We start from the raw sequence: 12,769 nt of genomic DNA on the forward strand, positions 1-12,769 counted from the left end.
GGTGTCAGCGAAAATGTATTTTCTTTAGGAATCTAGTGAAGTAAAAGTTGTCAAAAATATAAATAGTAAATCTAGTACAGATAACCCCCCAAAAAACACTTAAGTAGTACTTTAAATCATTTTTATTTAAGTACTTTACACCACTGCCTGGCTTCCTGCATGACAACTTGATTCTGTGTTTTACAGCTGGCTATGGCATCAGAATCAACCAAACTGTCTTCTAATCAAGAACAGGGGCGGGCATATTATACACTGCTCAAAAAAATAAAGGGAACACTAAAATAACACATCCTATACCTGAATGAATGAAATATTCTTATTAAGTACTTTTCTCTTTACATAGTTGAATGTGCTGACAACAAAAATCACAAAAATGATCAATGGAAATCAAAAGTATCAACCCATGGAGGTCTGGATTTGGAGTCACACTCAAAATGAAAGTGGAAAACCACACTACAGGCTGATCCAACTTTGATGCAATGTCCTTAAAACAAGTCAAAATGAGGCTCAGTAGTGTGTGTGGCCTCCCCGTGCCTGTATGACCTCCCTACAAAGCCTGGGCATGCTCCTGATGAGGTGGCGGATGGTCCCCTGAGGGATCTCCTCCCAGACCTGGACTAAAGCATCCGCCAACTCCTGGACAGTCTGTGGTGCAACATGGCATTGGTGGATGGAGTGAGACATGATGTCCCAGATGTGCTCAATTGGATTCAGGTCTGGGGAACGGGCGGGCCAGTCCATAGCATCAATGCCTTCCTCTTGCAGGAACTGCTGACACTCCAGCCACATGAGGTCTAGCATTGTCTTGCATTAGGAGGAACCCAGGGCCAACCGCACCAGCATATGGTCTCACAAGGGGTCTGAGGATCTCATCTCGGTACCTAATGGCAGTCAGGCTGCCAAACGTCCTGCACGGTGTTGGGCTGTAAGCACAACCCCCACCTATGGACGTCGGGCCCTCATACCACCCTCATGGAGTCTGTTTCTGACCGTTTGAGCAGATACATGCACATTTGTGGCCTGCTGGAGGTCATTTTGCAGGGCTCTGGCAGTGCTCCTCCTGCTCCTCATTGCACAAAGGCGGAGGTAGCGGTCCTGCTGCTGGGTTGTTGCCCTCCTACGGCCTCCTCCACGTCTCCTGATGTAGTGGCCTGTCTCCTGGTAGCACCTCCATGCTCTGGAAACTACGCTGACAGACACAGCAAACCTTCTTGCCACAGCTCGCATTGATGTGCCATCCTGGATGAGCTGCACTACCTGAACCACTTGTGTGGGTTGTAGACTCTGTCTCATGCTACCACTAGAGTGAAAGCACCACCAGCATTCAAAAGTGACCAAAACATCAGCCAGGAAGCATAGGAACTGAGAAGTGGTCTGTGGTCCCCACCTGCAGAACCACTCCTTTATTGGGGGTGTCTTGTTAATTGCCTATAATTTCCACCTGTTGTCTATTCCATTTGCACAACAGCATGTGAAATGTATTGTCAATCAGTGTTGCTTCCTAAGTGGACAGTTTGATTTCACAGAAGTGTGATTGACTTGGAGTTACATTGTGTTGTTTAAGTGTTCCCTTTATTTTTTTGAGCAGTGTATTAAGGCACAGCGTGGAATATATCACTTCACTTTATATACAGATACATTCGTAGCCATAATTTTTTGTCTTGTGCAGTGTGGATGGGCAGAGGGGGAGATGGAGTGAGGAGTGAGGGATTGATTTGTTTTGATTTGAGAGAGACAGGGACAGAGAAACAGAGACAGAAAAGATACACGTGAGAGGGAGGCTAAAGAAGCCCATGTCTTCACTCTCATACAGTATGGGCTGCTACTATGCTAAGGAACTGCTCAGATACAGTGCATTCGGAAGGTATTCAGACCCCTTGACTTTCTCCACCTTTTGTTATGTTACAGCCTTAATCTAAAATGAATTAAATAGCTTTTTTCCCACTCAATCTACACATAAACCACATTTCTAAAAGGTTTTTTAGAAATGTTTGCAAATTTATAACAAATCAAAAACTTAAATACTACATTTACATAAGTATTCAGACCCTGTACTTTGTTGAAACACCATTGGCAGCGATTACAGCCTCAGTGTTTTTTGGGGGGTATGACCCTACAAGGTTGGCACACCTGTATTTGGGGAGTTTCTCCCATTATTCTCTGCAGATTCTGTGCACAGCTAAATTCAGGTCATCCAGAGATGTTCAATCGGGTTCAAGTCCAGGCTCTGGCTGGGCCACTGAAGGACATTCAGAGACTTGTCCCGAAGCCACTCCTGCGTTGTCTTGGCTGTGTGCTTAGGGTCATTGTCCTGTTGGAAGGTGAACCATCGCCCCAGTCCGAGGTCCTGAGCAGGTTTACATCAAGGATCTCTCTGTACTTTGCTCTGTTCATCTTTCCCTCAACCGGTGACTGGTCTCCCAGTCCCTGCCATGCCACTGAAAAACATCCCCACAGCATAATGCTGCCACCACGCTTCGCCGTAGGGATGGTGCCAGGTTTCCTCCAGACGTGACTCCTGGCATTCAAGATTTCTGAAAACCTGTTTCCGCTTCATCATTGTGGGGTATTGTGCGTAGATTGATGAAAAAAAAAACATGAATTTAATTGATTTTAGAATAAGGCAGTAACGTAATAAAATGTTGAAAAAAAAAAAGAGTGTGAATACTATCCAAATGCACTGTACATGCTAGAATGTGCCAATAGGATCTCGCTAGCTCGTGCTTGGCTCTGCCCATCTATTTGCTTGTTCTACCCACAATGATTAATTTGCTCCCATTGGAAACAGACTCTGGTCTATCTTGAGTTAGTTATACAAATCTTTGAATGAATTAGGTGGTAAACGATTGGAACCATTTCCTGTTTAATTGCTAGGTTTTATGGGTATTATGACTAATACTGTGGTACTCTATGGGGCCCACCCTCCCTTCTAGAGGAAAAATGGGAAGGTCAACATAATTGGTCAACATTTGAAGTAAATAAAGATCGCAAATTCTTAGTACAGAAAAAAAAGAGGAAATTGCACTTGCAATGAATGATTGGGCTACATTGCAACATCCTCCAAAAATGATTGATGGGGTGGGAAAATACAAACTTGAAATACAGACAGTGAGTGCAGTGTTCAACTGAAACTTGACGCTGACAGCTATCACTCAAGGTTCTTGAGCCTGAAAGCCATGGCATAGCTAATGTCTGACTGCAGCACAAAATAACCACAATGATTTAACACCAACAATGCAATTTAACACACACGATGCGGATGGGAATATTACCTACTGCTTTAACTTATACTTCTAACTTATACTACAAGCCACCACAAATGAGAAAACAGGCTTTTAAAACGTCTGACACAAACAGCTAGCCATTAGCCATCCTGTCAAGCGCTCTTCGGTGTTATACTTCAAAACCTCGCTAACGTTAAGAGTGTTTGATGTTCAACTTATTTGTTTGAATGACAGCGAATATCACCGTTAAAAAACCTGAGCCATTTTAAATAGCCGCCAAAAAGCATGCATGACGATGGTGGGTATAATTTGTGTCACGTTCCAACAGGAATCTGTAACAAAAACGTCGTAAAGTAACGTTACAAGATGATCAATTCACCTAGCTAACTAGCTGCCGAATAGGCATCAACTCACCACGTAGCTTATTCTTAATGTTTGTCCATAGGCTACCAGAGTGAGGACAGACATTTATCGAAATAAACGTGATGAGTGAAAAACAATGAAATAGCCCACTCCCTACCCTGTATCTTATTCTGCCGCTATACAACTTTGTATGCGTTGTTTGTTACCAACCTTGTCATTTACGAAGTTGTTGGAACGTTCCACAAATTATACCCACCCTGCGTGACGACGGTCAAGTTAGCTTGGCTAGCTAGATTAGCAAGCACTTTTCCCTGCCTTTTTTGGACTTGACCGGATGCACTTGCAGACTAAGTTAGCTAACCGATTCGTTAGCTAATCACTGTTAGCTAGCTAGCCAACTTACCATTTTTCAGCTCATGTTTCACAGTAAACAGGTCACCTTCTCTAGAAGATCCTTCCATCGAAGATGGCATTGTATTCCAAATGTGCCCTAAATATACACTTGATTAGCAAACCATCAACATAGCTAAGATAGTTTGAAATTACAGAATCACATGTAACGTCAGCTAGCTATATCTGATTGTAAATGTGGTGTTGAGCATTGAGGGAAAGGTCTGGTTAGCTTGCCAAGCAAGACAAAAATGTGTCTACAAGATAGCGTGGGGGGGCGGGTAACCACTACTACCTTCACGACCAAGTCCTCCTGTAGCTGTGATTGGGGTTGCTATGTGGAGTTTTAACATCTGATTGGTCCATTTTGCTATCCATGACAGAGAGGCCATCCTTCCTACCCTCTTATTGGTCAGATACTGACAGCTGAAAGGTCCTCCTTCTTACAAGACCAGGGTTGAGGGTCTGCCAGCTGATCTAACAAAATGATTGAGCATTTAGATTTTTTCTTAATGAAATATAGAGGAACAGAGAACAGCAACAGCATCACATACAATGGTGTAGTGGAGAGTACATTTTTTGGCCCAAAAGTTTACCCACCTTTTGCAGAAAAATGCACTATAAGTATAGGAAGCGTGATTTTTTCTCTCACAATGGACGGATATTCAGGGTTTACCTACTAATCTTTTGTACCACTATACCACTGAACACAAACATTTCCAGTATATCTGTAGAAAGGAAATGTCTGCCATGAAACCAGAACCTTAACTTGATATGCCACTCCCTTATGCCACATATGTCAGGCCTAAGACTCATGGAATGATTAATCAGCATCAAGATTAGGCTATGATATTTTTTTTTATTAGGCCTATGCAAAACACTCAGCTCAAACTCTCTGAATATAAACTGTCACTGTTTCCATACTGTGAAAAGGGTTGCCTTTTGCCACCACCTTGTGGTGATGAAATGAAAATAAATGTCAATAAATGTTCATCAAAAATGACAATCTGATACAACTTGGCCCATTTACACTAGGTTAGGAGTTGTAACACTGATGGAATGCTACTGTAGATCCAGTATAGCATCCAGCTCAGAGTTACAACCATTTACATTTTGGCAGACTTAGTGAGTGCATACTTTTTCATTTTTAACTAGGCAAGTCAGTTAAGAACAAATTCTAATTTACAATGACTGCCTACCAGAGAACAGTAGGTTAACTGCCTTGTTCAAGGGCACAACAACAGATTTTTACCTTGTCGGCTCAGGGATTCGATCCAGCAACCTTTCGGTTACTGGCTCAACGCTCCAACCACTAGGCTACCTGCCACCCCTCATGCTGGTTCCCCATGGGAATCGAACCCACAACCCTGGCATTGCTAGCACCCGGCTCTACCAACTGTCCAGTAGATGGCTCAGAGTTACAGCCAGCATCGGGCTCAGAGTTACAGTACATACAGCATCCAGCTCAGTTACACCCAGCATCCAGGAGGATATAACTATGAGCTGGATCCAACACACTTTAAAATAAGAGTCCCCCAATTTGTCATGCCAAAATAAAAGTGATGCCATTTCCAATTTCAAAACAATAGTCCCTCGATTTGCCATACTAAAATAAAAGTCCCGCGATTTCAGATTTCAAAATAAGAGTCACTCAATTGGTCATGGACTATCATTTGTTTTTCAACAGGATGACCCAACACACCTCCAGGATGTCTAAGGGCTATTTGACCAAGAAGGAGAGTGATGGAGTGCTGCATCAGATGACCTGGCCTCCACAATCACCCAACCTCAACACAATTGAGATGGTTTGGGATGAGTTGGACCGCAGATTGAAGGAAAAGAAGCCAACAAGTGTTCAGCATATGTGGGAACTCCTTCAAGACTGTTGGAAAAGCATTCCAGGTGAAGCTGGTTGAGAGAATGTCAAGAGTGTGCAAAGTGGTCATCAAGGCAAAGGGTGGCTACTTTTAACACTTTTTTGGTTACAACATGATTCCATATGTGTTATTTCACTGTTATTCTACAATGTAGAAAATAGTAAAAATAAAGAAAAACCCGATGTAGCAGCCAGGATTAGAGGAGTGAAACCTGGGGACAGACAGATTACTCTCCAACACCAGATACATAGATACAGAGTCCCACTTCCACACACAAATGATCAAGTTCCCTGAAAAATGTACATAAAAATATAGCTATGTGGTGTGTGACATACAGTATATGTGCATCGATGTCCACAGAGGGATAGAGGGAGAGCATGGAAGGTGGGGACACGGTGTTGAAGGGTGTCTGTGCTGTGGGTATTGGTGAGGTTGTCGTGTTTCAACACAGGCACTCTTCAAAAGCCCAGTCTTTCTTACGCTGCTGCTACTCCCTTTTTATTATCCATGCATAGTCACTTTACCCCTATCTACATGTAGTACATACTACCTCAAATAACCTCTACCCCCGCATATTGACTACCTCCTTCCCAAATGCAGGTGTGCCAAGCTTGTAGCGTCATACCCAAGAAGACTTAAGGTGTCAAAGGTGCTGCAACAAAGTACTGAGTAAAGGGTGTGAATACTTATGTAAAGGTTATATTTCAGTTAGCAAACCTGTTTTTGCTTTGTCATTATGGGGTATTTTGTTGAGGGGGAAAAAACGATTTAATTAATTTTAGAATAAGGCTGCAATGTAACAAAATATGGGAAAAGTCGAGGGGTCTGAGTAGTTTCCGAAGGCCTACCCCCATTTCCCCTCTAACTATTACCATATGTTCATAAAAATATATATATATTTGCAGGATTTTGTTCTTTGTTGTCAGCTATATTTCAAACTGCTTAAACAGTGGTAAATTCACTTCCTTAAACTAAACTTTGTGTTAATGATCATAGCCTGTAATTATTAAGAGAGGTAAATTCAACAGACAGACCATGATCTCCTCCAGGACCTGCTGAGATTCCTTGTCTTCAGAATGCAATCAAACAGCATAGGTCTACTGGTCTCATCTTCAACAGATTTTCTCCCTAATACTCTCTCGTATTTGTGAAGTTTGTTAATTCCATGAGTGCATTTTTTGAAAGTAAGAAAATATTTCCTAAAAAAGTACATAAAAAATGGAATAAACTAAAGTAAGAAATAGTAACACAATAACGAGGCTTTCTAAAGTTTGGGGAGTTTCTCCCATTCTTCTCTGTAGATCCTCTCAAGTTCTGTCAGGTTGGATGGGGAGAGTTACTGCACAGCTATTTCAGCTCTCTCCAGAGATGTTCAATCAGTTTTAAATCCAGGCTCTGGCTCTCTCAAGGACATTCCATTCAGAGACTTGTCCCGAAGCCACTCCTGCATTGTCTTGGCTGTGTGCTTAGGGTCGTTGTCCTGTCGGAAGGTGAACCTTCGCCCCAGTCTGAGGTCCTGAGAGCTCTGGATCAGGTTTTCATCAAGGAGCTCTCTGTACTTTGTTTTGATCTTGACTAGTCTTCCGGTCCCTGCTGTTGAAAACAACTCCACAGCATGATGCTGCCACCACCATGTTTCACCGTAGGGATGGTGCCAGGTTTCCTCCTGACGTGACTCTTGACATTCAGGCCACCAAAGAGTTCAATCTTGGTTTCATCAGACCAGAGAATCTTGATTCTCATGGTCTGAGAGTCTTTAGGTGCCATTTGGAAAACTCCAAGCGGGCTGTCATGTGCCTTTTACTGAGGACTGGCTTCCATCTGGCCACTCTACCGTAAAGACCTGATTGGTCGAGTGCTGCAGAGATGGGAGAACCTTCCAGAAGGACAACCATCTCCACAGAGGAACTCTAGAGCTCTGTCAGAGTGACCATTGTGTTCTTGGTCACCTCCCTTACCAAGGCCCTTCTCCCCCCATTGCTCAGTTTGGCCAGGCGGCCAGCTCTAGGAAGAGTCTTGGTGGTTACAAACTTCTTCCATTTAAGAATGATGGGAGGCCACTGTGTTCTCAGGGACCTTCAATACTGCAGAATATTTTTGGTACCCTTCCCCAGATCTGTGGCTCGACACAATCATGTCTCGACGGTCTACGGACAATTCCTTCGACCCCATGGCTTGGTTTTTGCTCTGACATGCACTGTCAACTGTGCAACCTTATATAGACAGGTGTGTGCCTTTCCAAATCATGTCCAATCAATTGAATTTACCACAGGTGGACTCCAATCAAGTTGTAGAAACATCTCAAGGATGATCAATGGAAACAGGGTGCACCTGGGCTCAATTTCGAGTCTTATAGCAAAGGGTCTGAATACTTAAGAAAAATAAGGTCATTTTTTAATACATTTGCAAACTGTGTGTAGATTGCTGAGGATTGTTTATTTATTTAATCCATTTTAGAATAAGGCTGTAACGTAACAAAATGTGGAAAAAGTCAAGGGGTCTGAATACTTTCCGAAGGCACTGTATATGAATTTTAAAATATAGAAGGGTATTTATACAAGGCCTGTTTTCTTACTCATTCATTCAGGATTCTTACGTTTAGTCTGGAAGTTAGTTTACCTGTTTGTGCTAACATTCCACTACTTGTACTCCATGTCATATGCCAAATATATGGCACAGATTACAAGGAGTAGAATGAAAGCACAAATCAGGTCAAATTTTCCATACAGAAATCCCCAATAAGGACAACCTTGAGGTCCACAGGAAGGAAATCTCCCTGGAGGAGTTGAATGAGAGCCATCATGACTCCAATTCACAGCTCAACATGCAGGCTGTTTTCCTCCACAGCCTAGGTTATGCCCTCGGCTCTGTCATCATTGTGGTCAACGCTCTCATCTTCCCCTACATGTGGAGGCCTTGTCATGCTGGAGAGACCTGTGTCAACCCAGGCTACAACAGCCATGACTACATTAACCACCAACAACATGTCAACGCTACGCTGGTCACCATGCTTGGTAGTAGTACCAGACTACAGTGCACCTCGCTGGGCCTTGCTGGCAGCTCTACTTCGGCCCCATACTCTGCGTCATCATGTTGGCCATATTGCTCTGTACCTGAAGGAGTCAGCCCCCATCCTCCTGCAGACTGTTCCAAAACAGATAAACATGCACCGGCTGCTGGGGAGGGTCAGGAGCCTAGATGGTGTGTTGGCTGTCCACGACTTACACATCTAGCAGCTGGCAGAGAGCAGGATCATTCCCACAGCACACATCAAATGCTTCCTACATGGATGTGGCCAAGCAAATCAAAGGTCTCTTTCATGGAGAGGGTATCCATGCCACAACGGTTTCAACCAAAGTTTATTACCGTTAACTTTGTATCTGATACACTGAACAAAAATATAAATGCAACATTTAAAGTGTTGGTCCCATGTTTCATGAGCTGAAATAAAAGATGCCAGAAGGTTTCTGTACACACAAAAATCTTATTTCGCCAAAATTTTGAACATTGAGCATTATTCCATTGCCAAGATATTCCATCCACCTGACAGATCTGGCATGTCAAGAAGCTGATTAAACAGCATGATCATTCCACAGGTGCGGGTTGTGTTAGGGACAATAAAATGACACTCTAAAATGTGCAGTTTTGTCACACAACACACCGTCACAGATGTGCAATTGAGAGCGTGCAATTGGCATGCTGACTGCATGAATGTCTACCAGAGCTGCTGCCAGATAATTGAATGTTAATTGCTTTACCAAAAGTCGCCTCCAACGTTGTTTAAGAGAATTTGGCAGTACGTCCAACCAGCCTCACAACCGCAGACCACGTGTAGCCGTGCCAGCCAAAATCAAATCAAATTTTATTGGTCACATACACATGGTTAGCAGATGTTTAATGCGAGTGTAGCGAAATGCTTGTGCTTCTAATTCCGACCGTGCAGTAATATTTAAGTCATCTAACAATTTCACAACAACTACCTTATATACACACAAGTGTAAAGGAATGAATAAGAATATGTACATATAAATATATGGATGAGCGATGGCCGAGCGGCATAGGCAAGATGCAGTAGATGATATAGAGTACAGTATATACATATGAGATGACCAGCTAACCAGAACTGCAGTTCTGCATCATAACTGACTTCAGTGGGCAAATGCTCACCTTCGATGGCCACTGGCAAGCTGGAGAACTGTGCTCTTCACGGATGAATCCCGGTTTTAACTGTACTGGGCAGATGGCAGACAGCATGTATGGTGTTGTGTGGGCGAGCAGTTTGCTGATGTCAACGTTGTGAGCAGAGTGCCCCATGGTGGCAGTGGGGTTATGGTATGGGCAGGCATAAGCTACGGACAACAAACACAATTGCATTTTATTGATGGTAATTTGAATACACAGAGATATCGTGACGAGATCCTGAGGCCAAATGTCATGCAATTCATCCACCACCATCACTTCATGTTTCACTATAATAATGCACAGCCCCCCCATGTTTCAAGGATCTGCACACAATTCCCGGAAGCTGAAAATGTCCCACTTCATCCATGGACTGCATACTCACCAGACATGTCATCCATTGAGCATGTTTGGGATGCTCTGGATCAATGCGTTCGACAGCCTGTTCCAGTTCCCGCCAATATCCAGCAACTTTGCACAGCCATTGAAGAAGAGTGGGACAACATTCCACAGGTCACAATCAACAGCCTGATCAACTCTATGCGAAGGAGATGTTTCACACTGCATGAGGAAAATGGTGGTCACACCAAATATTGACTGGTTTTCTGATCCACGCCCCTGCCTTTTTTTTAAAAGGTATCTGTGACCAACAAATGCATGTTTGTATTTCCAGTCATGTGAAATCCATAAATTAGGGCCCTAATGAATTTCTTTAAATGGACTGATTTCCTTATATGCACTGTAACTCAGTCAAAATCTTTGAAATTGTTTCATGTTGTGTTCATTTCTTTGTTCAGTGTATTTACATGTGTGAGCTCTCCTGTCGGATGCAGTGTGGCCCGAAGCTGTGCTGTGGAAGCTTTGACAGAACAGCACCAAGAGGCCCGGCTGGAGAAGAGGTTGTTTTCTCTCAGTATCACAACACCAGTCATCCTCAATACAACAGTCACCCTTTACAGCTACCATCAAGCTAACAGCCACGCAGAGCCCCAAGCCTGCCTTATTATACAGAGGCAGAACCCTCATTGTAATAATGAATGTATCTATACATTGGGAACTTGAAACTTGTCGAGAGGTTTAATTGAACTTTATAGCACACTGGATGCCACAGCAGGAGGCGTCGAAAGTGATACTCGTCCAATTACATTCCTAGTGTCTGGATATTCTGCCTACTGTGTCTATGTGAAGGAGTTGGTGTAGGCTGAGAAAACAAGTACTATTACAGCCTCTGCCATGGCTTTATGAGCTCTTTAGTTGCCTTTGTCATTGAATAGTCAGTCACAATTGTGTCTATAGGCTTTGCAGACAACTTGAGTATGCAACTCTTGTAATCGTGCCAGTAATTAGGTCACTGTATTTACAACAATACTGTGCAGCCGTATTCATCGACCTGGCCAAGGCTTTCGACTCTGTCAATCACCACATTCTTATCGGCAGACTCAACAGCCCTGGTTTCTCAAATGACTGCCTCGCCTGGTTCACCAACTACTTCTCAGACAGAGTTCAGTGTGTCAAATCGGAGGGCCTGTTGTCCGGACCTCTAGTAGTCTCTATGGGGGTGCCACAGGGTTAAATTCTCGGGCCGACTCTTTTCTCTATATACATCAACGATGTCGCTCTTGCTGCTGGTGATTCTCTGATCCACCTCTACGCAGACGACACCATTCTGTATACTTCTGGCACTTCTTTGGACACTGTGTGACCAAACCTCAAGATGAGCTTCAATGCCATACAACTCTCCTTCCGTGGCCCCCAACTGCTCTTAAATGCAAGTAAAACTAAATGCATGCTCTTCAACCGATTGCTGCATGCACCTGCCCACCCGTCCAGCATCACTACTCTGGACTGTTCTGACTTAGAATATGTGGACAATTACAAATGCCTAGGTGTCTGGTTAGACTGTAAACTCTCCTTCCAGACTCACATTAAGCATCTCCAATCCAAATTTTCATCTAGAATCGGCTTCCTATTTCGCAGCAAAGCATTCTTCACTCATGCTTCCAAACATACTCTTGTAAAACTGACCATCCTACCGATCCTTGATTTCGGCGATGTCATTTACAAAATAGCCTCCAACACTCTACTCAGCTAATTGGATGCAGTCTATCACAGTGCCATCCATTTTGTCACCAAAGCCCCATACACTACCCACTATTGCAACCTGTATGCTCTCATTGGCTGGCCCTCGCTTCATATTCGTCCCCAAACCCACTGGCTCCAGGTCATTTATAAGTCTTTGCTAGGTAAAGCCCCGCCTTATCTCAGATCACTGGTCACCATAGCATCACCCACCCGTAGCACGCGCTCCAGCAGGTATATTTCACTGGTCACCCCCAAAGCCTATTCCTCTTTTGGCCGCCTTTCTTTCCAGTTCTCTGCTGCCAATGACTGGAACAAATGACAAAAATCACTGAAGCTGGAGACTCATATCTCCCTCACTAACTTTAAGCATCAGCTGTCAGAGCAGCTCACAGATCACTCACTGCACCTGTACATAGCCAATCTGTAAATAGCCCATCCAACTATCTCATCCCCATATTGTTTTTTGCTCCTTTGCACCCCAGTATCTCTACTTGCACATTCATCTTCTGCACATCTATCACTACAGTGTTTAAATGCTAAATTGTAATTACTTCCCCACTACGGCCTATTTATTGCCTTAGCTCCCTAATCTTACCTCATTTTCACACACTGTATACAGATTATTTCCCTATTGTTATTGACTGTACGTTTGTT

General features: G+C 43.4%; 1 protein-coding gene and 1 pseudogene across 2 annotated transcripts in view; one reads left to right on the forward strand and one right to left on the reverse strand.

Moving 5' to 3' along the window:
• The window catches only part of rps6ka5 (ribosomal protein S6 kinase, polypeptide 5), a 40,606-nt gene extending 36,382 nt beyond the window's left edge, over positions 1-4,224 (reverse strand). For both annotated transcript variants that reach the window (XM_065004078.1, XM_065004077.1), the window contains exon 1: positions 3,991-4,224. In XM_065004078.1, coding sequence (XP_064860150.1) covers positions 3,991-4,060 — 70 coding nt within the window. In that variant the 5' untranslated portion in view covers positions 4,061-4,224. The remainder of the gene's footprint in view (positions 1-3,990) is intronic.
• A 2,007-nt stretch (positions 4,225-6,231) lies between these two features.
• On the forward strand, positions 6,232-11,007 carry LOC115146759 (proton-coupled zinc antiporter SLC30A1-like; annotated as a pseudogene).
• Positions 11,008-12,769: the final 1,762 nt, after the last annotated feature.

Source organism: Oncorhynchus nerka, linkage group LG18 (genome assembly GCF_034236695.1).
Source record: "Oncorhynchus nerka isolate Pitt River linkage group LG18, Oner_Uvic_2.0, whole genome shotgun sequence".
Classification (NCBI taxonomy): Eukaryota; Metazoa; Chordata; class Actinopteri; order Salmoniformes; family Salmonidae; genus Oncorhynchus; species Oncorhynchus nerka.